This window comes from Cotesia glomerata, linkage group LG1, assembly GCF_020080835.1.
Source record: "Cotesia glomerata isolate CgM1 linkage group LG1, MPM_Cglom_v2.3, whole genome shotgun sequence".
In the NCBI taxonomy this organism is placed as follows: Eukaryota; Metazoa; Arthropoda; class Insecta; order Hymenoptera; family Braconidae; genus Cotesia; species Cotesia glomerata.
In genome coordinates, this window is record NC_058158.1 from 10,603,581 (window position 1) to 10,629,343 (window position 25,763).

At 30.7% G+C, this 25,763-nt stretch overlaps 3 protein-coding genes across 5 annotated transcripts in view; 1 reads left to right on the forward strand and 2 right to left on the reverse strand.

The window, feature by feature from the left end:
- LOC123274982 (tensin-4-like) overlaps positions 1 to 25,763 on the forward strand; it is a 213,405-nt gene that overhangs the window by 2,100 nt on the left and 185,542 nt on the right. The window lies entirely within an intron of this gene.
- LOC123274980 (cadherin-86C) lies at positions 879 to 17,825 on the reverse strand. Its single transcript, XM_044742815.1, has 14 exons — positions 17,301 to 17,825; positions 14,187 to 14,631; positions 13,122 to 13,205; positions 12,921 to 13,046; positions 11,816 to 11,956; positions 11,607 to 11,730; positions 10,873 to 11,065; positions 10,540 to 10,783; positions 8,893 to 9,381; positions 8,490 to 8,826; positions 8,194 to 8,425; positions 7,931 to 8,129; positions 7,464 to 7,692; positions 879 to 7,400 (listed from the first exon to the last, which is right to left on the reverse strand). Exons 2-14 carry the CDS (start codon positions 14,628 to 14,630, stop codon positions 934 to 936), a joined length of 9,309 nt encoding a protein of 3,102 aa, XP_044598750.1. The 5' UTR covers position 14,631; positions 17,301 to 17,825; the 3' UTR covers positions 879 to 933.
- Positions 22,371 to 25,763, reverse strand: part of LOC123274981 (cadherin-23) — a 49,293-nt gene continuing 45,900 nt past the window's right edge. For all 3 annotated transcript variants that reach the window (XM_044742818.1, XM_044742816.1, XM_044742817.1), the window contains exons 7-11: positions 25,434 to 25,727; positions 24,776 to 25,015; positions 24,096 to 24,418; positions 23,367 to 24,023; positions 22,371 to 22,620 (exon numbers count right to left, since the gene is read on the reverse strand). In XM_044742818.1, the coding sequence (XP_044598753.1) occupies positions 22,503 to 22,620; positions 23,367 to 24,023; positions 24,096 to 24,418; positions 24,776 to 25,015; positions 25,434 to 25,727 (1,632 nt within the window). In that variant the 3' untranslated portion in view covers positions 22,371 to 22,502. The remainder of the gene's footprint in view (positions 22,621 to 23,366; positions 24,024 to 24,095; positions 24,419 to 24,775; positions 25,016 to 25,433; positions 25,728 to 25,763) is intronic.

The window sequence follows — 25,763 nt, forward strand, 5'->3', positions numbered from 1 at the left end:
TCCAAGTTTTGAAGATTCAGTTATTTAAATATTTTAAATATGGACGAGAACTTGAATATTAACACTGATAGAAGGATTTGTTAGCATTTAAGAAGATTTCTTTGTATTTAAGAAATCATTTCTTAGTATTTAAAAAATATTTCTTGGTATTTAAGAAATATTTCCTAAATACTAAAAAATATTTTTTAAATATTACGAAATGATATTTAAGAAATGATTTCTTAAATACAAAAAAATCTTCTTAAATACTAACAAATCCTTCTATCAGTGAATTATATTTATTGTAATATCTGCAAAAATTCCCGTATTTTTTCTTTTTATTTTTGTGTTATTACTTTTCTTTTGCAAACGCTGATAGAAGGATTTGTTTGTAATTAAAAATATTTGTTAATATATAAGAAATCATTTAGTAGAGACTACTTTTTAGTATTAAACAAATATTTCTTAGTATTTAAAATGATTTGTTTGTATCTAACAAATCTGATATTCATTTATTAAATATTAATAAATCTTTTTAAATACTAAGAAATATTTGTTAAAGACCAAAAAGTGGTCTCTAATAAATGATTTGTTAAATATTAACAAATATTTTTAACTATAAAAAAATTCTTTTATCAGTGTACCAGTACAACGCACTTAGTTTCAAGTCATACTATGTAATTTGTATAAACTTATTTAGAGACCTTGTTATTGGCCTTTTGGCTGTTGGGTTGTATAAAAGAAAATAAATAAATATTAAAGCCAAGAAAATTTTTTTGAATCAATAAAATTAGTTCTGCCTTAAAGAATTTTAGTCCAAAAAAATTTTAGAAGCACCAAATTAATTTAAATATAAATTAATTAAACTTCAAATTAATATTCTTTACTCAAGGTTTTTTTCTCTTGAATCAAATAAATTTTTTCATCAGCATAATAATCATTTAAATAAAATAATTACGATGGCGGAGTAGTACTGTCGGCACGTAAATGAGAAGGCGCTGCTTCGTCGTAAGCAATATCAAACACACTTTTCTTCTCCAGAAGCTGTTGATGTCGCAACCTCGTTCCAGTTTGCAAAGAAGATCCAGACACTGGTTCATGAAGATGAGGCTCTAAATTCGCGGAAAATGCCTCCTGGCAAGCTTCAAACCGCTGCGGCGAGATCTGAGGCGTCGGATGAGGAACTGGCGGTGGGTGAAGGTAAAATGGCGGCGGCATACGTTGGTACTGATACTCCGAATGCTGGAGAAGGTAATGATACTTTGGTTGCTGCTGCTGTTGCTGCTGCTGAACAATTGGAGGTTTCTCGGGGACAAATATCTCTATTGGAGGGTCAAGATTCTTCTCCCCCTCAGCTCTGCGGAGTTTTCTTCCCTGCCGAACAATCGCCTTCAGTTGCTCCGACTCTATGTTCACCAGAGGCTTGATCCTCCGACGGGTCAACGGCGTCACCTCCGGAGTCCTCACTTCAAAGAATTTCCTGTCCTCTGGACTCATTTTGAGCCACCTTTGGCGCGTGCTTTTCCTCAGCCATTTTGGCGGCTGTTCTTCTTCCTCTCCCTCCTTTTTTTCCAGCTTCCGGCGCTCGGCTTCTTCGCGGTTTTGCTTGTACCACTCCATATAACGCGATTGCGCTTCCGTGTAATCTTCTTTAGCGTATTTACTCACTTTGCTTGGACTCAGAGATCTGTCTCTTTGTTTTTGATCATGACAAGGCAATTTAGATTCTTCTTTCATCCCTTTAGAAGTTAATCCACTCTTTTCTGAAGGTTCAGTGAATATTTCTTCTTTTTGTTTTTGATCATGAGAAAGCAATTTAGATTCTTCTTTCATCCCTTTAGAAGTTAATTCACTCTTTTCTGAAGCTTCAGCTAATATTTCTTCTCTTTTCTCTTCTATAGTTGTCATAACTTCTCCATTTTTTATAACTTGATCTATTTTTGAAGAAAAATCATCAATCATACCTCGTACTGGCTCATCAATTACATTAACTTGTACTTCTTTGTCTACTTCTCCCACAACTACTTTTTCTTCTTCAACACCATCATTCTTACCATTTTTATCAATAACCCGCTCTTCTTTCAAAATTTCTGTATTTTTCATCTCAATTTCTTCACTCTGAGTCACATTTTCTTCATTCTTTTGAACAGAAACTTCAACAAAAGGCTTCATTTCAATATCACCACTTTTTTCTAAGCTAATAATTTCTTCTTTCACTAAAGAATTTTTCTCCTTTTCACCCAAAAATTCTTTCTTTAATACTTTCTCAATTTTATCTTTATTATTCTTCCCTACCTCTTTATCATCACTTTTCTCCTTCACTTTACTTTCATTAAAAACTTTATTACTCTTTTTATCATCTAATAATTCTGGTTGGACAGTTTTGTCATGCTCCAATCGTTTCTGCCGCTTCACTCGATTAACGACCAGTTTCTCCTTAGACTCTAACGGAGATTTAAATTCCTCACTTTTAGACATCCGTTTACTATCTTTAATCCTGATCTTCTTATCTACAGGCATCGAAGCTATCTTCACCAATTCACCTTTATCCTTAATTCTTATTAGTTTCTCTTTCTGCGGCAACTTAACATTCGATCCCTTTGAAAGCGGTATTATTTTAACAACATTCTTAGCCTTCTGCTTAGAAACTTGAGTTTTTCCCTTATCATCCAGATTTTTGGCCACAGGTTTCCGCTTTATCACTTGATTCAGCTTTGCATCTTCCAAAGTCGTATTAAGTACTTTCAACCCATCACTTTTCATCTCTCCTTTCACCAGCAACCTTTTGCTAGTATCCTCTCCTCTGTCTTTTATCGATCCCAGCTGATCTGTAAGAGAAGAGGAATCAACATCTAATTTTTCATTGTCAATTTTTAAATTTAGTTCTACCTTTTCTGGCTCCTCTTGCAGTTTTAATTCATCAGGCTTAACTTCTGGCCTTTCAACGGATTTACTTCCACTTGCTTCTAAAGTACTTGAAACTCCCTTAGAATCCTTAGAATCCTCCACCTCTTCAACTATCTCTTCTTTACCATCAAAATTTCCTTCCGAAGCTTTCAATTCATTAACAACTTCTTCTTTAGCTTCTACAAGTTTTTCCGAAACTTTTTCTACTTTTTCCACCGAATTTCCGTCTTCTTTTTGCTTATCGTCACCAACAGGTCTATCAACCATTTGATTCTGCTCTAAAGACACTTCCAATATTTCTTCATTATCAAGCTCTGTTGGTTCTATTTTCTTCAGCTTTTCAGGAAGCTGGTTCTCATCACCATCAACCTGGTCCATTCTTACCAAGCGCCGATGACGAGGAGTGCCATATGGACGGGCGATAAATGCCGTTTTGGTTGAAGATTCGCTGGACACATCACTGTCCTCGTCTAACGCATCTAATGTCGAGTCTGAATGTTCATGCTTGTCGTTGTCCTCAAAAGGTAAGCTAGATTCCAGCTGTTCCGTCGCACCCTCAATCGATTGGGGTTGTTCACTTGCCAGTAATGTATTATCGTGGCTAGGAAACTCGGGCTGTTTATCAGCCACTGGAGTTTCTGCTTCTTGCGAGGGATCTTGCTTATCATCCACCTTTCCTTCATCTATAGACAACCTTTTAGGAGAGTTTAAAAATGAAGTTTCTCGAGAAATCACCACTTGTGAAGAACGACGACTGCTTTGGCCTACAGGTGACAAAGATTCTTCAACTTGCAATTGAAAAGTTTTACTTTCACTTGAAGTATCAGTTTTTTGATCATCGACACTCGAATCTTCAGATTTGGAATCTTTTTGAGCCATAGCTTCTAACTTTTCCTTTGATTCTTGCAATAATTTGTCAGAACTTGCAGTTTGGTCGCTTATTTCCGGTACTTTAACTAAATTTGAAGCTTCATTGTTTTTATCTACATCATTAATCACAACTTTTGCAATTGAATCATCAGGTTTAATAAAATCTTCTTTTGGAACCTCAGATTCAATAGTCGGTGTAATCATAATTATTTTAGGAACCGTCAAAGTTATATTACTCGAATCTTCAGTCTTTACTTCTTCAACAGCTTCATTATCGATTTGTAATTCATCGTCTAGTTTTTCTTCAACTTTATCCAAAGCCAGCTCGTCCTCTTGCTTAGATTGATCAACTTTAGTTAATTCCAAGTTTCCTAATTCTTTCAATTCTTCACTTTCATCCGATTTTTTTTCTTGTTCGTCTTTAACTATTTCAACTTCGCTACTCTGTTCTTGCTTATCACTCTCAACCAATTGTTTTCCATCAGTTTCTTCTAAAACATTAACATTTAATAGCTTATCTTCAACTTTTGCTTTATCCTCATCATTTTTTTCCAATTCTTCAATGGATATATTACTGTCTTCTATTTTTTTCGGCGAACCTCCGTCTTTACTACTTTCCGAACGATCAATAAGTACTTCCTTTGTTTGTGAATCATGTTCCGGGGATGCTTTATTAGAGTCAACAAAGGCTTTTACTTTCTCAATAACATCAACATTCATTTTATCAGCTACTTTTTCAACCGTTTCCTTTATACTATCCACATGTTTGATAATAGTCGTAGTTCCTATATGTTCAAGCCTTTCTTTTGTATTTTCAACCACTTTTTCCATCGACAAAACTGATTCTTTACTCCAATCTTTTTCTTCTTTTCCAACAGTATCTTCTTTAGTAACCAATTTTGCAGGAGATTCAACAGAAGACTTTACCAAAATGTGTTCTTCTCCTTTTTCAACCTTTTCTGACTTATCCATCATTTTTTCTGACATCAACAAAACTGATTCCTTACTCCGATCTTTTTCTTCTTTTTCAAGAGCATCATCTTCTTTAGTAATCAATTTTGCAGGAGATTCAACAGAAGTCTTTACCAAAATGTGTTCTTCTACTTTTTCTGACTTATCCATCATTTCAGTCTGTATAGTTTCCTTTATTTCAACAATTTCCTTCTTCAAATCATCAACATGCTTTTTAACTACATTTTTAACCTCTTCAACACCTTTACCATGATTTTTACCATGCTCTTCTTCCAAATCTTCAAACCTCCCAAGTTCAGGACTGGTTATCACAATAGACTTTTTCGAAGATCCAGCACTTTGTTTCCGAAACGATTTATCAGATTTAAGCGACTCACTGTCTGTACTTTTAGTTCCTCGACCCCTAAAATCACTTTCACGTCCCGAAGGAAGAATTAAGCTAGACTTCTCTTTAGACTTCATTTTCTGTTCAACCATCGAAGTTTTTTCCTTAGTGTCTTTCCTCGATTCCTTGGACACAGCACTGGAACTGGACTGTTTCATCGAACTTCCTATCAACTTATTGCTGTCCCTATCAGACTCTTTGGAATCGCTCCCTTCAGTAGATTTGCCAATCTCTTTACCCTGACTAGAGTCACTAGTCCCTTTTTTATTCTTCACATCCACTTTCTTCAACTGCTTCACCAAAGTCTTCTTTTGTTTTTCAACTGTAGCCCGATAAGGACTGGCTTTTTTATCATCTTCAACATTCGCTTGTCGTTTCAGCCTCGTTTTTATAGTTTTCCCAACGGAAAACTTAAATTTATCCTTATCAGATTTCTTAGCGGCAGTTTTCTTAGGTTTATCCACAACTTCTTCAATTTCCGAACTTGCAGTACTTAGAACCTGGTTCTTCCGATACTTACTCTTAATCTTCTCAACTTTTTCAGTATCTTTAGGAATTTTTAATGACGTAGACTTAGTAACTCTCTGAGTAGATCTAGATCTCGACTTGATAATTTCAATCTTGTCCATTTTTTCCCTTCCTCTTTCATCGCTTTTAAACTCCGTGGGCGTCGTATCAGCCTCTTTGTCCCGAGAATCAGTCGTTAAAAATTTATCAGTCTCCTGATTGCTATCTTTGCACTTCAGCGTTTTCCCCGCCAATTTTGATAGCTTTTTGCTCAACGAGCTCATTTCCCTCTCTAAGATTCTAAAACTCGGCTCCGTCTTTTTCTCCCGCTTGCTCTCTTTCTCCCTTTTCTTCTTCTTATCATCCTCTCTTTTATCACACTCCCTAACCCTCGTAAACTCATCCTTCAGAACTTCCATCGACGAAGAATCATCACGGCGAACCATCATTTCATCCCTTGAAGAACTATCAAAGTGCCTCCTACTCAGAAGAATTTCCTTATCTCCCGTTTCATCCAAAGAATCAGAAATCTCCCTCAGAACTTCCTGCTCAATAGAACTCTTCCTCCCGTCTTTGATATCCTTGATCTTCTTCCTCAGAAAAGTCCCATGTTTCTCAGGATATTGGTCCTCTTCACGAATTGGGGACCTCATCCACAAAGTCCTGATCCTCTTCGGCTCATCATATCGCTTCTTCGACCGCTTCCTCCTCAATCTACTATCATCCTCTGACTCATTATCGCTTCTGCTGCGGTTCAATTGTTCCGTCTGAGTCGCCGTGGTCTGATTCGTCTGAGTACCAGCGGCTACTTGTCCAGGCAAGCTTTGGGTCTCTAAGTAACTTCCTGAGTCAACTAGCAGACCTCCAACCCCCCGATCCTTCTCCAAAAGCAGCCTGGTCAACAGAGCGTTTTGCCGAGCTAATTCTAGATCATGAATCGAGTGTTGAAGGTGTTGAAGGTTCGTCTGCTTCGACTGCTCTTTGTCAGAAATTTTGGACGTTGATCCATGGATCAATATATTGCTCAGAACCTCCTGATTCTCTTTAACATCAGGCCCATGGTCAATAATCAGCCGCTGGACATCAGGACCAACTTCTTCAATATGTCGGTGATCTTCTGACATATTGAGCCGTTCAGGTATCAGCAGAATTTCCTGCTTCTGCTGCATGGAAGCTTCCTTCTGCCTCTTATGGGACTCCATGCTCTGTCTTTCTAACTCCTGCATGTCATGATACTCATGCTCCCTCAATTTCTGATCTTCAATGAACCTCCTGAGGAGGATATCCTTCCCGTCGACTCTGTGAAGAGTCGACTGATCAATGACTATCTCAGGAACTCGGCGTTCTACTGTGATGTGACTAGCGTCCTCGCGAGAAACAAGTCTCATAACTTCTGCGTTGCCATTCCGATAAAAGTGTGACTCACGGGGAATTTGGGGCATGTAAGCTTGCCGTGCTAGATCGGAATCTCGCTCGAATTCGTGACGAAGAACCGCTTCATTCAATTCGTGGTGACCTTTGGCTCTGGCTTCAATGGCAATGTCTTCTACGAAAATCCGCTCGTCACCTGCCCTGTTGGCGTCGATTAAATAAACGGGCACTGGTGGATCGTGCAATTGAAGTGAACTGGCTTTTAGAGGTCGGTCACGATCACGATCTAGGCGGACCACGTCTCCCGGGAGGGAAGCTATCCCGAAGTTGTTGGTGTTTCGACGGTTGAACTGCCAGTTTGGGCGATCTGGATCCGCACTCCATGCTTGTTTCTTTTCCACCCAAACACCTGGAATTTAAATTAGTTAAATAGGATTCAAAATTGAGTTAAGATTGAGGGAGATTTATTTACTTTCTAATTGGGGGTGATGATGTTGACGATGTAGATGGCGCCTAGGTCTGTTGTCTGCTCGGGCGATAAGCGTTTCGGAAGAGTGAATTCGCCTTTTTCGAGGCGCCATGTACAAAAGACACCCGGGACATATGCAGCAGACTATTAAAGTTATAATCGCTGCTAAGAGGATTAGTCCTAAAATTATCAGTAGCCAGAATAATAATTTGTTCTCGGCTCTGTAAACAATCTGAAATAATTTACTGGATTTAAAATATTGCTCTTATTTATGAATTTAAATTATCATAAAAATATTTTAATATTTTAATAAATAATTTATTACTATAATATTTTAATTTTTTTTATTAAATTTAAAGCTATAATATTTTAATAATAAATAAATTTATTTTTAATAATCTAAATAATTAATATTTTTAATAGTTAAATATTTTTTTTCATAAAAATTGCCGTCAAAAAATGATACTCACTACTTCTTCGTTATGAATCGTAGTAATACTCCCATTTTTCCCACCCTCGTTGTCTTTAGGATTACTAGTACCATTTCCAGGGGTCATATCACCCCCAATAATTCCAAACCCATTAGCAGTGAGCGCTGCCAAAATTTTTTCAATGTCCACAAAAGATCCTCCAGGACTTTTTTGCTCCACTTGCGCTACTACGATACTCCTGTAAATTTTTAAAAATTACATTTCTGCAAACTGAGAGATTAAACTGCGAGAAATTCTCGTACTTTTTCCCGTCAGGAGTCGGCAAATTATTTCCATAATCCTTCGGTAAATTTTCTAGAGTATAAGGACGAATATCTTTGATTGTAATCTTCCCTCCAGTGATTGTTTCTAATGTTTTTATTGTTTTTTCTCGATCGGGATTTTCTCCCGGTACTAAGAGCATTATTGTCGTAACTCCGGCTAAAGGAAGCTGGATAATATTTATTTCGGTTGTACTTGATAAATGCGGGACGCCTGGAATCAAAATTTCATGGTAAAATTGGAAGGAATATTTTTAAAAATATAATATTTTAATTACCTAAATCATAAGCGCGAGCAGTCAAAGTAAAAACAATGTTTTTATCTTCACGTTTTTTTCTTAAAAGTTTTTGATCTATCGTTTCATTTTTCTCTGAAATATTTTCGGGGTTTAATGTTGAATTTATAAAATTATTTTGAGATTTTATCAAATTTTTTCGGTAATTTATAGAAATTTTTTGGTCAGAATTATGCCGAGCATTTCTAACTTTTGTAATTTGTTCGCGTAAAAATAATTCCCCCGTATTTTCGTCTAGATAAAATTTTTTGTCATAATTTCCATGAATTATTTCATAATTTACAACATTATTTGGCGGCTCAGCGTCAGCATCAAAAGCCTGAAAATAAAATTATTTTTTAAAATCAAATATTAATTTAAAATAAATTAAATAATTTATTAATACTTTTATTATCGCTGAAGAAGTAAAGTTTGTCAAATCACTATTGAGTATAAATTCATAAGAGTCTTTTTCGAAAACAGGAGCGTTGTCATTGACATCTAAGAGATTAACAATAAAAGGAACAGTTCCTCTTAGTCCTTTGCCGTCTTCATCGCAAGCCTCGACGGTCAGCATCAGCTGGGGCGTTATTTCGCGGTCTAAAATTGAAGTTCCCATGGCTACTGTTATCACACCCGTATCGGGGTTTATTACAAACGCTTCGCTGCCTGGCCCGATTATCCTCGTGTACTGAATCCTCCCGAAGGACCCGGTGTCTTTGTCTGTCGCATGGACTTGAGTCACTCGCGTACCTGCGGTTTCATTTTCTGATAATGTAACTTCGTAAGATTCTTCTTGGAATTCCGGGGGGTTGTCATTTATGTCCCGGAGAAAAATTGTTACTGGTACTGTTGTTGATAAATTTGTTGCTGGTCCGACTTCTTGGGCTGTTATCTGTACAAAAAAAAATAAAAATAGCGATAAAAAAGATTTTAATACTCATAATTCAAGTTAAATTTTTATTGAGGGAAAAAAAATTTTTTTTTGTCAATAAAAAATTTTTTTTTACTCAGAATTTATTTTTAAAGTGTGTAAAAAATTATGAATTGAAAAATTACAGATTTTTGTAGTAAATAAAAAAGGATTCAAACAAAAAACTTAAAAAATTACACTTTTAAATAAACTTTTCATGAAATAAAAAATCCCAAGTATTTTTTTCAAGTTTTAGAATTTATTTTTTAAAAATTCAATTTTTAAATTCTAATTTTTCCAATTTTTTTCGCCAATTTTAATAAATTAAATTTTAAAATGAAAGTTAATTTTTTTTTCCCTATAAAACAAATTTTTACATTTTAAATAAGTAAAAAATTTTATTTATTGATAGAAAATATTATAATAAAATTTTTTAAAGTTTATTAAATTTTTTAAAATTTATTTTACAAGTCTGTGTAAAAACTATGAATTAAAAAATGACTGATTTTTGCAGTAAATAAAAGAAGTTCCAAATAAAAAACTTCAAAAATTACACTCTTAAATAAAAATTTATGAAATAAAAAATCCCAAGTATTTTTTTCCAGTTTTAAAATTTATTTTTTAAAAATTCAATTTTTTAATTGTAATTTTTCCAATTTTTTTTGCCAATTTCAATAAAATATTTTAAAATATAATTTTTTAATTTTTTTTCCGTGTAAAAAAAATTTTTGCTCTTTAAATTGATAAACAATTTTATTTATTCATAAAAAAATTTTTTTTTAGATAGAAAAACATCAAAATGCTTTTTTAAAATCTTAAAAAATTCAAACTTATAAAAAGAAATTAAATTTAATTGTTATTTTAAAATAATCCAGCCATAAAATTTGAAATTTTTTTTTTAAATTAAGAAAATTTTGAAATTTTTTCTTTTTTTTGAACTTTTGAATGTTTTTTATTTCTCTCTTTTTAGTTTTCTCCAGGCATCACCAAATGAACCTTTCTGTGTATAATATTCGAGCCAAAATTCTCAGATTTAATAATTTATAATTAATATCTTATAATTTAAAGTATGTACTGATTATTGTATAATGCCGATTGACGTCAAATGAATAAATAAATAAATAAATAAAATAGGATTACCTGAAACCGTAAGCTCTTGTATGTTTCATAATCAATAAGCGAATTATCCCGTACAGTTAAAATAAAATTAGCCGAGCGTTCAGCGACAGCAGGACTGATTTCAAAAGTCCCATTATTATTTTCCAACTTCAGAGCAAAAACACCGGCCTTGCCGATGTCTCCGTCCCTAACTCTAGTAAAATAAGGATCATTGAAGACTATCGCGGACCCTGGCTCGGCATTTTCATCCATCCAGGCAACGTAGCTAATCAAAAAGCATTAATAGCAATTAAATAAAATTTACAATGATAATTTTGATGACCTATCATCTATCATCGCAAATTAGGTACCAACTTATCATTCTCGAAGTACGGCGGACTGTTCCCCGGTTCGCCGAGTAGCAACCCGACTTCTACAACAGTCGCTTGAGCCGGTGGTTCGTCCGTTGACCTGCGAATCTCTTCTGCAACAACGCTTAATACTATAGGCGCACCAATGTGCGTTATTTGTGTGAGCTCCTCCAGCGGGCGAGCTAGAATAATTTCTCCTGAAATTAAAAGAAAAAATATTAAATATTTTAATGTGTAATTAAAAAATCTCCGGGAGAATTTATTCATCTGCATTTGAATATCTTATGAATAATTTAGCTGCAACAATTGTAATTAGATTTAACTATGGATGGTAATAAAATAATGTTGATACTTTCTAGGGATGGTAGCGGTTTGTTTTGCATATTAATACACGTGAGTAGTAAATCAAGCATGAAGAAAGCTTTAAATAGTATATTTTAGTTGTAAGTCTAGCTCAGACGTGAGATAAAGATCGTAAGTTTTGTTTCGTATGTGTAAACTCTACAGCCGTCCAAGATCGATAAGTTAGCTACTTAGTTAGTAATACAACGGTCAGATTTCTTGCTTTTGTCTAATGACCCTCGGCACCCCTCTCGTGACTCACTTTCACCTCAATCAAACCCGAGATCGGGGACGAGATTGTCAGTTGAATTAAAAATTGCGCAAAGAAACTTTTTATCAATTTAAATTTATTTTTGAATTATTATTAAGGTTTTTTTTTTTTTTTTTTTTACAAACCGGTTGACTCAGTGACGTTGAAAAAAGGCGTGAATGGATTCCCCTCTGACACTAAGCCGTAAGTTATTTCGCGGGGAACTCCTTTGTCACCGTCCTCCGCGTGAACCCTCAGAATAACGTCGCCCTGATAGTGATAGAAAAATAAAATTTTATTTTGTGTATTTTTGTTTTATTAATTTATAATGTTATTGTTAGGTTGAAAGACCTACAGGTTGGACAGTTTTGTTTATTTTTGTTAGAGGCGGCGCTAAAGTAAATATCGGAGGCACGTCCTGGACATCCTGGACAATTACTATCAAATGTAGACCTGCGATATTTCTTGTATCTCTTTGCCGTTCTGTGTATGGATCCTGATAAAGAATAATAATTTTTTTAATGTAAATTATTATACTGAAAAAAATTAATTGTTAATTTATTTGTAAGCTGTTCCTTAATTTTTAATCAATATTTTTTTTAAAAAGGGCATTTATTAAAATTTAATAAATATTAAATTTACTTTATTAAAAAAATTCATATATTTTGTAATTAATTAGTATTACTCTTTATTATTTATTTTATTTTTTTTTTCAAGCTTAAAAAAATTTAATTATTAAAAAAAAATTGCATTTATCATTTTTTAAAAATTTCTACAATTTATTTTTTAATAATTAAAAAGTAATAATCAAAATTTAAAAATATTTATTGTAGCAATTAACAAAATATATTTGACAAACGATTTTTGAAATTAGGAATAAATTATTATACTGAAAAAAATTAATTGTTTAAAAATTTATAACCGGCTCCTTGATTTTTAATCAATATTTTTTTTGAAGAAATGTTTATTTATTAATATTTAATAAATATATTTGGAACTTAAATATTAAATTATCCTACTAAAAAAATTCATATATTTTGTAATCAATTATAATTACTCTTTATTTATTTCATTTTTTTTTATTTAAGCTTAAAAAAATTTAATTGTTAAAAAAAAATTGCATTTATCATTTTTTAAAAATTTCTACAATTTTTATTACAACAATTTATTTATTAATAATTTTTCATTTATTAGATAATTGCTCTTCAAGCGTAGCTTACAGCAATGTTACATAAAATAACAAGTCAATTTATTAATAATCAAAATTTCAAAATATTTATTTTAGAAATTAATAAAATATATTTAAAAAACGATTTTTAAAACTAATAATGAATATTTATAATTGTTAATAAATATTTTGTAAATTATGTCATTTTATAAGTTTATTTATTGATAATTAAAAAAATTTATTAAATATCAAAAAATTATTTAATAATTTAAAAAAAAAATAAAAAAAGTACCGTTGCATATATGGTCAAAGTATACATCGACTGAGTTTCAAAATCCAGCTCCCCTATCAACGTAATAACTCCTCTAGTGTTACTAGAATCTTGCCGCTGTCTTATCGTGAATAATTCTTTGGGTTGCTGAATGAATTAATGAAAAATTCAATAATTATTAGCGTAATTACTTGACAAGTATGAATTCCTTATCATACTTACCCACAATTCAATGTAAACAGGCTTTCCGATCCACGGGTTCGAGCGAACTAAAATATAATCAAGTTCCTTGCCAGGCTTGGCATCCTAGTCGATTGAAAAAAAAAAAAAATAAAATCTCATTCTTTTGGATTGAAGACAATTGCAAATATAAATAATGCTGTGAAGCGGGACAGAATAGGAGTTACGGTAATTATTACGTGAAGCGTTCCACATTCACGTAACAGGATATTGGTAGGAAAGGATTGAGAAAAGAATGTGGAGAGGATCATCTTAATGTGAGTTTATAGAATATGCGAGAAAAAATTATTAGATAGTTCGGACTGGGATTCGAACCCAGAACCTTCCGAAGACATGTCGCACGCATAAAAATGATTTTGTTGAAATAACAAAAAATGGGATAACTGAAAAATATGTTCTGGTTACAAATGAGTTTAGTTATAGTAACAAATCCATTAATCGCATTAACAAAATGTTTCAAGTTGTACTAACAAACCAGTCTGTTAAATCACCAAATCAATTTGTTGTCCTAACGAAATCATTTTATTGCAATAACAAAACTAATTTGTTGCTAAAATATTTTCCAAATCAGATATCACTGATTATAGGATATTTTTAAATTATGGACTCTTATAAAATTTAATGTAAATTTATTTGTTATTTTAATAGAATAATTTTGCTGTTTCAACAAAAAAATTTGTTATACCAACTGAATTATTTGGTCGAATCTACTTAAAGATTTTTCTATAGTAACCAAATTGTTTTGTTGTTATAACATATTAATAACTTGCTATAACCTAAATTTTGTTATTTTAACATATAATTTGTTATCCCTATGTTAACAAATGCATTTGTTACTAGAACATATCTTAGGTTATTTTAATAAAATTTTTTTCTGCGTGCGGCTACTCTACCATTTGAGCTATCCGGTCTATACTAAAAATTTCTTTCGCTTATTCTATATACATTAAGCCACACCGCCCATCTTACGGCAAACATTTTTACAAATATAAATAATGCTGTGAAGCGTTACGGTAATTGTATGCAGGAAATGAGCAGAATACAAACCTCTGGAACCATAATAAGCGCGGGTATATGCGGAAATATTTTATCGCGTGGTGTAGTTGCATTCGTCACGGAAATAGTAGCCTGCATCGAGTTTGAATCACCTTTTGAGTCTCGTACTCTGACTGCGAAATCGTGAAGACGTCCAGCGGTCAAGCGTCTTGTTAAAATTACGTTTGCTTGGCAAACTTTGTTGTAAAGAGTGCAAGGTAAATTTTCTATCCTAACTACTGGTGTTACTGTCGCTGTTATTTCGAATACTAGAGGAAAATCAACATCCTGATCAGTGGCGCGTAAGCGGTAAATTACCGAGTCTATTTCTGCGTCCGCTGGGACGAGAACATTTCCCATATCTGTTGATGTATCGAATCTTGGTCGCGCGCTTTTTGTCCCTATTAGGACCAAGTTCATGTATAGCCATATTTTCATCCATATTTCTAAGGGCATTCTGCAAAATTATTATTTATATTTTATTAAATATATTTTATTTATTTATTTTTTTTTTGCTAATTTTAACAAAAAAATAAGTAGCTAATTATTTTATTCATTTTAATTAATTAATTAAAATTAATTAGATTGCATTTAAAATTAATTTTTAATTAATTAATTTATTTTATTTATTATCAATTATATGCCGTAATTCTAAATTTAATAAGATAAACAAAGGAAAAAGTTTCGATATTAGATTATGAATATTTTGAAGAAATAGATCAAAATATTAATCAGGATATTAATTATATAAATCGGCTCATTTTACTTTTCCTTATGTAGTAAAAATGTTTATTATCATAAAAATTTTTAATTAAAAATTTTTTATTTATTTAATTTATATGCCAAGATATTTAGCCTAATTGCAAGTACATAATATATAATAAATTCATTCAATCATATAAGTATAAGATAAAAGAAATGATTTTATTTTCAGTAAAAAGAAAGAAAAATAACGTAATATATAAAGGGACAATCTAAACGATATTTTGCAAAGTTAATAGAAATTTATTCAGAGAAACAGTAGATTATACAACATTCAAATAGTAAGAGGTTGCAAACATAATAATTGTCAAAAATTTATTACAATTTAAGAGGGAGAATCTTTTTACAAAGTAAAAAAAATTTTTTTTATAAAAAAGAAATTTATTGAGGATATACTAACAAAAGAAAAAAGTCAAAATTTATAATATTGCATCAATTAAAAATCATCGGAATTTTAATTATTTATCGTACTGAATTTTTAAATGCGATTTTACGAAAATTGCATTTAAAAATTTCCTTTTAAAAATTTTTAATGCGCTAATTCAAAAAATTATTGATCAATTTGGCTGAATTTTTTTTTTTGTTTAAGAAAAATAAAAATAAATTTTATATCAATTAAAAAAATACAAAAAATGACTGATTTTTGCTATAAAAATAAAATTTTTTCTTCAATAAATTTAAAGAAAAATTGATTAGTAAAAAAATAAAGTGAAATATTTTTTTTCTAAATTACAATCGAGTTTAATATAAATATTAAAGCGTACTGAATCATTGAGCAGAATCGAGTTAATGGACTAGATGTTATCGAGTAATACAATTATTTATATCGTTTGGGTGGTCAATGTCTTAACTCGCGTGATAGAGCAAACGATTTTTAGCATTTTCTCCGCTGACAGCATGTGTCAAGAGTTATATAAAAAGAAATAAAATAAAATTAGGACTTACTCCCCACTAATATTAAAATAAAAATAAGTACAATGACTTAGACATTTTTTATTATTTTTATTTACTTAGCAGGTGAGTAATATATAGGTCACTCTAATTAAATGGTCGTTGGCTTCCCTGACATTTACTAAAATAAATCGATTTTCTTTTGTATAACAATGTGTGGAGTCGCAATAAAAGGCGTTTCATAAATCATTAAACATTTTTACCCTATTGATTGTTAAATTACTCAGCAAATGTATCCCGATAATTTTTTTCCACTTAATTAATGCTCAGTGTTTTATTTTAAAAGCCGAGTGATTTATCTTTAATTTTTAAGTGATGGGTTCAATTGATAAAGTCCGGGGGATTGATTTTGTGATCAAGACATCGTAAATCATGAGTTTATCTGACCTGTATTATTATTTAGATAAAGTCTGATACTGTAATTATTATTTTTATTATAACTCTTACATTTAATAAATTTTCTGATTTTTTAAAATTTTTATTCAATCATTTTTTTATTAAGAAACGGAAAAATAAATTAGAACTGCCATTAATTTAAAGTTCCGAGCTCCCACGTGAGGCGCAAATTGATGCGTGACTATGGTGATGAGTGTACATTAAGAATCTTGAAAATCGGGTCAAATACTGTTTATCTTTGTTTATAAAATCGTTCCTCGGTAAACATTATTTTTTAGGGCTCGCAATTATTTTTTCGCAAACATGCCGTAAAAAAGGAGCGCTTCTTCGGCCTCTTTTCTGTGAACTGATGACTTACGGAGCAAATAAATTTGTTTGATTGCAATAAGCATAAAAGCTTTTTGTGTTTATTTTTCATGTTAAATTAAAATTTATCGGTGTAATTATTTGTAGTATCTTTCCGACACAATTACAAGTAGAGCGATCAAGTATCTTTACGCTGACATGTCATCATGTCATTTATTTTATTATTTTGTAGAAATAAAAATAAATTTAAGTTAAAAAATAAAATATTGAAATTTTTATTAGAAAAATTTTCATTTAATTTTAATTAATTATTTTTATTTTATTATTTTGTAGAAATAAAAATAAATTTATAAATTTAAGTTAAAAAATAAAATATTGAAATTTTTATTAATTATTTTTATTTTATTATTTTGTAGAAATAAAAATAAATTAATAAATTTAAATAATAAATTATTTAGTCAATTAATTAATTAAATAATTGATAAATTTAAGTTAAAAAAAAATATTGAATTTTTCTTTAGAAAAAATTTTTTATTTAATTTAATTAATTATTTAAATTAAAAAAAAAGACTAAAAAATTTGCTGCAAGTGTCAATTTATTTTAAAATCCAATAAAAAAAATTAGGACTGAAAAAATGATAAAATATTTCACTGCAAGTGTAAATTTAAATTAAAAGTTTTATAATAATTATTTAATATAAAATATTTTACCTGCAATTGTAAAATAATTTTAAAAATATTCTTTTAACTTCCAAAACATATCGGCGTATTTTAAATCCCACCGTAAAAATTAAATTTCACATTAAATTAACAAATAAAAATATTTTACGAATCATTTTCAGCCACAAAAATCGATTTAACTTTCACTTGAGTGAATTTATAGTAAACAAACACTATTTTATAAGATAAAAAATAATTTTAGCACTATTTGCAAGCACTAGACTCAATAGAATTACTAATGAACACTTTCCCAGCTAAAGAAAAATAAATATAATCACAGCAATACATTTTAGAGAGGCAGGACGAGGGCACACGTGGCCGCGAAGGACGCGCCGAGGCATTTGAAGGGGTTGTCGCAGTGTTAAAGTTGATCGCCCCTGTAACGCCGGGCGTCACGTGGAAGAAACGTCACGGTACTGGTACTTGGGGCATATTTCGTGGTAGGGATGGTTGTGGTTAACCACCCTTAATGTGGAATCAACAAGCTGATTTAATTCTCGAGTACTCCTACTCACATTATTTATAAATTTATTTTTGCTATTTTAAACTGGAAATTATAAATTATGAGTTATAAAATTGTAAAAGGTTGTTTGAATTAAATTTATTTTATTTTTATTTTTCTGTTCTGGTCACTTTGATTTGTAACTATGTAGAGCAAGTTATAGCTGACCCACATGACTATATTTTACGATCCTTCCTATCCGTTTAGAGATCAAATGCAGTGAAACTACTCTACATTATATTGCTTGAACTAAACCTGCAATCAAGCGCGTCAACATGAAAAAAACTCGCGATCTTTTTTATAAGACTTTTTTTTCTTTTTTATTAAAACCTTTTAAAAAAATTAGACCGCTTTTCGAGTTTTGATAAGTTTAATTCTACTATTATTTATCCTTAAAAATTAAAAACTTTATCGGTAATTTTAAAAAATTATTAATTAAAAAATAAATTATTTTTTCAGAATTTTAGACAAAAAATTTTTTCTTTCTTATAAAATTTAAACTTGTATTTTTAAATTAAAAAAAAATATTTAGAATATTAAAAAAACAATTATTAATTATTGTAAAAGTGTAAATTAGAATGTTTAAAAAATTAAACAGCAAATTTTCGAGTTTTGATAAATTTAATTATATAATTATTTATTCTTAAAAATTAAAAACTTTATCGGTAATTTTAAAAAATTATTAATTAAAATTAAATCATTTATTCAGAATTTTAGACAAAAAAATCTTTTTTCTTTTTTATAAAATTCAAACTTGTATTTTTAAATTAAAAAAAAAAATTCAGAATATTAAAAAACAATAATTAATGCAAAAATATAAATTAGAATGCTTAAAAATTTTTCTTAAGTCTCAAATAAATTTTGTAAAAAATTAGGACTTAATAATCTTTTAAAAATAATAAAGTTTATTTAAAATTAAAATTATTTTGAAGAAAATAAAATTACATCTATTGATTCAAAGAAACAAATGCGAGTTTAACATATAAGCCGGGAATTACTCCATGAAATCTGATCGAAAATCAATAATACGTCTATGTATTCAAAGTAAAACCATATACAAACTGCGTGCGACATAATTCGAACACGATGACTCAGACTTAATAATTCGGTGGATAATATCTGAGAACGTATCTATAAAAGTATAAGAACCCCTTATATTACAATTCAACGAAACAAAGTTTTTACAACAGCGTTGTAAGTTCTCCAGTGGAATAAAAATCGCGTGATTACAACGGAGCCAGCCTTATAAAGCTAAAGATCTGTCCGCCCTTTTCAAATCACTCGACCTTTTGCTTTGTCACTTCATTATTGCCTCAACTTTTTTCCCCGTAAAAACTAAATTACTTTTCTATCGCCGTGATTTTTACTGGTTTAGAAATTTTTTACGACGGCAAAATAACTAATAGAAGAATTTATTTGTATCAAACAATATTTATTTATTTATTTATTTATTTATTTAAATACAACCAAACCCAACAGCCGTAGCCATTAACAGGGTTAATAATTTTTACAAAGTTATTATTTTAAAATTATTTTAGTAGTAACTTAACGTAGAATTTTTTAGGAAAATTTTCGCTGATGCAACAAAATTGGTTAGATGTATATATTTATTATTTTTGTAAATTAATATTTTTTTATTAATTGTAAATACTGTGAATATTCGCTAAAAATCTACTATTGTAAAATAATCTATGACATTAAATTGTAAAAAATATTTGTTAATAATTAACAAATCATTTATTGGAGACCACTTTTTAGTATTAAACAAATATTTTTTATTATTTAATATGATGTGTTTGTACACAGAAAAAAAAAAGTTTGGAAAATCCAAAAGTGCACGCCTCATAACTCTCATTCATTTTTTAAGAAAAAAATTAATTTTGTAATTGATTAATAAAAAAATATATAATTAAGTAATTTCTTAATTTCTTTTTTTTAAATATCAGCGCCCTTTTTTCTTGTCATATGCGCACGTAGTCTAAAAAAATCTAGCTTGATCAAGTGGCGCCATAGTTTTCACGTGAAAAATAAGAAAAGTTTCTTTGGCTTTGTACGGTTGTATCGTAGTAAATTTTAATAAAAATTCAATTAAAAAAAAAAAAAAATTAGGAAAACGGTTGACCCTGAAGGCGATCCCTGCAACTTCCCGCTAATTCCATACTTAGGCGCTTAAAATTGCACCAATGATGTTTTTGAGCTCTTCGAGCTTAAAAATACAATTTATAGGTTATTTTGAGCTCTCCGAGCTCAAAGAGATTGCTTTCCTATGCTTTTGAGCTCTTCGAGCTCAAAAGTCTGATAGAGATTCGATAAGACACTATTTTTTGAATTTTTAAACCGCAATAACTTTTGAATGAATAAACCGATTTTCACGCGGTTGGCAGCATTCGATACAGTTTTTCAAGCCTCACAAAGAATCTCAAATTTTTAATTAATCGCGCTAGGAATTTCGGAGTTATTCCAAAAAACACTTTTTTCGGTTTTCTGTCGTTCACGATATCTCTCGAACGAATCAACCGATTTTGACCGAACCGGTGGCGATCGACGTGGTTTTCCGAGGTTAAGAGCTAATTAGTTTTTGCAATTGAACCATCAAGCCGTTTGAAAGTTATTCCAAAAAAACCAGATTTAAAAAAAATTTTTTTTTCAGTTTTTTGAAGATTCCTCAAAATCTGTTGATCTGAATCGGTCCAAATAGTTTTCAAAATCTAAGTTTGGTCAAGCCCTTTCGAATGGCACCAACCACGATGAAATCGGTCAAGCCGTTCAAAAGTTATAAGCGGTTCACATACTTTCACACACACACACACACACACACACACACACACACACACACACACACACACACATACACACACATACATGCATACAGACACCGTGACAACCTTACGGGGATAGTCAGGGAAGCTTCCTGTGACCTTCAAACGTCGAGATCTGATGAAAACTCGATTTTTGCAAAACGGGGTGAAAACAATAACTTCCCGATTTTTGAAAATCTTCGATTTTCTTAGCGGAAAGTTAAAAATATGTATATTAGGCCACTGATATGAAATATGGACCCAGTTCATCGAATTCTTGAACTAATAAAAAAGGTCCGGTCTTGAAATATCAATTTGTTCGGGAATAATCGTTGGTACATCCAAAATGGGGTGACATCCGGACGTCCACGTAAATTTTTTTTCAAAACGTTTTTTTTTTTTTCAAAATAGCAACATGAAATGATTTTGGAAAGTAAAAGATGGTTTAATTTAAGTGTTTTTTCAGTGTACATCTACTTACATCATTGGATAAGTGTAATATAGTTGTAATAGAGGTATTTAAAGATCACAAAATTGCTTGATCTTCGCGCTATGAGGCGTGCAATTTACTTGAATCAAGTAAATAATTTTGAAGAATTTCATCTTCTTGATTTAAGTAGAAAAATTCTTGATTTAAAGAAATTTTTCTTGGTTTAAGTAAATTTTATTCAATGCAAGAATTTTTTGTCTTGATTCAAGACAATGAAACTCTTCAAAATTATTTTCTTGATTCAAGAATTTTTTTCTTGATTCAAATTAATTTTTTTTTCAGTGTATTTAATAAATTTGATATTCATTTATTAAATATAAATAAATATTTTTAAATACTAAAAAATATTTATTAAGGACTAAAAATTCGTCTCTAATAAATAATTTGTTAAATATTAACAAATATTTTTAACTATAAACAAATCCTTCTATCAGTGTGTGTCTTTAAATGTCCTGCGGGAGCGAAGGGAATGGATTGCACCGGCTTATCGTGGAATATTCTGCCTGTTCTAAGATATATACTGTTATATGTGGGGTCACTTGCCCTTATACTGGTCTTTATGTATATAAATATATATGTATGTAGGGGAATGAGTCGAGACTGACCGACGGGTTCTTAGTTCACCCCAAATTACCATAAACTTGCACGCAACCACAATGTCCAGGAAGACGATAAGCGACCGAGGTAGTTTAGTTTTCTCCCGATCTCTTTTTTGGCTTTCTATTCCCGCTTACTCGTATTAAATTCACCCGAATATAATTTATTATATATTTTGACACCGTTATCTATTTACATATGTTTTACGTTTAAAAATTGGGTCATAATTCATAATAATAACAATAAAAAAAAAATAAACAAAGCATTTATAGACTTTTAAAGCGATTGCGTGATTTAAAAAATTTTAACTTTAAATATTTAGATTTAAGATAATTTTTTTTTAAAAGGATCGATTTTTTTTTACACGAAAAATTAAATTAACTTTTTTAAAATAAAAATTTTTAGATTTAAAATAAAATCTGATGTGATAGAATGACCCATTTTATTTTTGTCGCGTGTGCGTTACAATTAGCCATGCGACATGTTGCATTCGCTACAGTAAATCATCCATATCGATTTATTCGGGGCGCTAAAAAACTTTGCACACATGGAATTATTTTTAAAAAGGTTTATTTCTTATGATAAACATTTACAAAAACATGTACAAAATTTACTCACACTCAAATTATTAAATAATAATTATTAAATAATCTTACGATGGATTTTATAAATAAAAAGAGATTTATTTATGCCTATTTTAATAAATAAACTGTGGCATCTCAAAATATATGACCGTATAAATAAATATTAAGTACAAAAGATAGAATATTTACAAGGTTCATTGCTTAGTTAGTTTTTTTATTTAATTATAACTCGGTGGTTTCTACTTTTTTACCGAGAGGATTATTTGGGACTGGATTTTGGTGCTGGTAGATTGGAGACTCTCGACAAGATTCGCTTTGGTTGGCTGTTATACTTTCTACACTGTAATAATAATAAAAAATAGTAATGAAATTTTTTATTAAAAATAATTATTAACTATTGAATTGTCAAAAATTTAGAAATTAAATTTTGGCTTAATAATATTCAAAAAAATAATTTTTTTCAAATAAATTTCAAATAAAAAATTTTGCAATTAAACTTGCCAAAAATTTTTATTAAATAAACTGCAATTTATTTAAATATTACTTTATAAAAATTGTTATTATTAAAAAAAAATAAATTTTTGTCTTTATAAAAATAATAGTTAATAAATTAATTAATTACTCTTATAAAAAAAAAATTTTTTCTGATTCAAATAATTTAAAATAATTTTGATCAAAATTTTATTTTAATTTAAAAAAAGTTTTTTATTAAAAAAACTGCAAATTCTTTATATATTCTTTTATAAAAATTGTTATTATTATAAAAAATACATTTTTGTCTTAATAAAACTAATAATTAATTACTCTTATCAAAAAAAAATTTATTTGATTGAAAATAATTCAAAATAATTTTAAATAATAACTTTGATTAAAATTTTATTAAAAAAAATTTTTTATTAAAAAAAAAAAAATTTTTGTTTTAATAAAAATAATAGTTAATAAATAGATTAATTACTCTTATCAAAAAAAATTTATTTGATTGAAAATAACTGTAAATAATAACTTTGATTAAAATTTAATTAAAAAAAAATTTTTTTTTAATTTAAAAACAAGTTTTTTATTAAAAACAATTAAATTATAAATTACCTAGATATTGAACCAGGTCCAGGTTGAGTATAATAAGGATTTTCATTGGCAATTCTTTCCCCAGAATTTCTCTCGACAACTTCTTCATTATTCAAAGCATTTTCATCCAGTGAATCACGATCAGAGTTATGACTAAAAGATTCATCACTTTTGAACCATTCATTCTCGTAAGCATGCATCCAAATGGGGTTCGAGCCCTCCACACTGTGCTTATTAGTATTAGGAACCCTCCCTGGCCCGCGAATAAACTCAGACTCGTTGGTGGTAAACGGTGAGGCATTGGCAGCTTTCAATTGCCGTTTGAACGAAGCTCTCTGCGACAGACAGATCGCAATGCACATAATCAACAGCGCGCCTAGAAACAGCGTCAGTACCAGCAGCCAAAAAGTCGTTCCAGCTTGCTCAATTTGGACTATCGCCTGCGACTCGGCCGGCTGGGTGTCTAAAACGTTGAAATCTTTGAACAGACCGTCCAATTTTTCGATATTGCGATCTACGAGCTCAAGAACTTCAGAGACGTCCAAAATTGAATTATCTCGTCGGTTTACTAGGTGGAGATACAGATCCGTTCTGGTGCGATCGACAGATCCGTCTTGATTTTCGTGGACTTTGTACTCGTCTACGTTCACGATTGCTCCCGTTACATTCCCAAGAATTCTGAAAAACAATAATTTAATTCAATTTTTTTCCCAAATTTTTACCGAAATTTATTAAAAAATTTCGACTTACTCTCGAAAATTGTCAATTCGATTCCGAACTTCCGGAGGATGTTGTCTCAGGACGAATCTAACTCTCTGATCCTCTCTCAGCAGATAAATAAACACCCGAGAGGTGTCTTTAAGCCCGTCGGTGTCATTGGCGAGCACCATAAAGTCAAAGTAGCCCTTCATCCTCGGCTGAGGATCAAAATTCAAAGTCACCGCGCCGGTTAGTCTGTCTACCAAGAAAGGCTGGATGTTCATGTCGTCCAAGCCTTCAGTGAGAGTCATGTGAATTTTTCCAACCTGGTAGTAGCTCACTGCAGCGTTATCTCCAGCGTCCAAATCTATTGCCTGTTTAGGAAAATTCCAGTAAGTTTCAATTCTTGATCAAATCATTAACAAAATATCCCAAAAAAAAATATCCCCGAGATTAAATATCACATAAAATCCATGATAAAAGGGCAAAACACGGTAAAGTCGTGCTACAAATATTTATTGTAAAATACCATTGATAAGTGTTAAAATAAAATTGACAATTTTTTTCAAATTTATTGTTTTGAATTGTTTTATTAAAAAATTTAATTATTTAAGATATTTTGGCCGGGGATATTTATTTTTGGGATATTTTGTCAGGGATATTTTATCCGGAATATTTTGTCGGAAGATGAGGAATCAAAGAACCCATTGATAATTAATCACAAGCTTTACCTTAACATGAATGACTTCAGTAGCGAAATCAGCTTCAGTAGTCACTCCACCAGTAAATACTTTACTGACAAATCTCGGCGCGTTATCATTGACATCATTAACAGTGATGACAACTTTCAGTAGAGTATCATCAGCAGAATCAAAAAAGCTTTCATTTTCAGGCACGGTAGAACAATCTTCAGTCGCTTTCACCAAAAGCAAATGTTCTTCTAGAGTTTCTCTGTCTAATTTTTCGGCAGTCTGAAGTTAAAAGCTGAATATGTTTTAAATGTTCCCTGATATTAGCCACCTCATACTATAAGTACTTGTAGTTCGAAAGTGATTGCAAATAAGTTAGCGACAAGTTATCGTTAAGTTAACGTCAAGTCCATAAATGTCCATCCTCATATGCAAGTTAACAATAAGGTAGTGCCGGTATTTAAAAACAAGTTATTTGTAATAAACTTGAGAAGAAAATTTCGGTCAACTTAACGGCAATTGTTTCAGTACAATTCGTTTAAGTAAAGTTGACCATAAGTTTACTATAAGTTGTAGATTAGCACTTGTTGCCAACCTACTTTTTGTCAAGTTATCTATAATTCGCGGCACTAGGTTATCTGAAAGTTATAGTATGAAATGGCTATCAGAGTTGACGATCAATAGAACGTTATTCACTTACGGTAAGCTTGTGGTTGAAAGGATCCAAGGTAAAGTAGCCGTCGTTATTACCACCGACGATAAAGTAGCAAACTTGGGTCGGCGGGTCGTCTAAATCGTCGACTTCATCTCTATCAATCGTCTCCGGAAGATCAACAATTTCAGAACCAGGAGGCTGTTCTTCCGTGAAAGCTACTGTGAACACGTCTACTAAAAATTGCGGTTCATAATCATTGATATTTCGGACGTAGATGATGAGATCCAAGTCCGTGCTCAGAGGCGTTGGAATTCCAAGGTCATACGCTTCAATTCTTATCTGAAAAGTGCAATACTTAGAAAATTTGGACCAAAG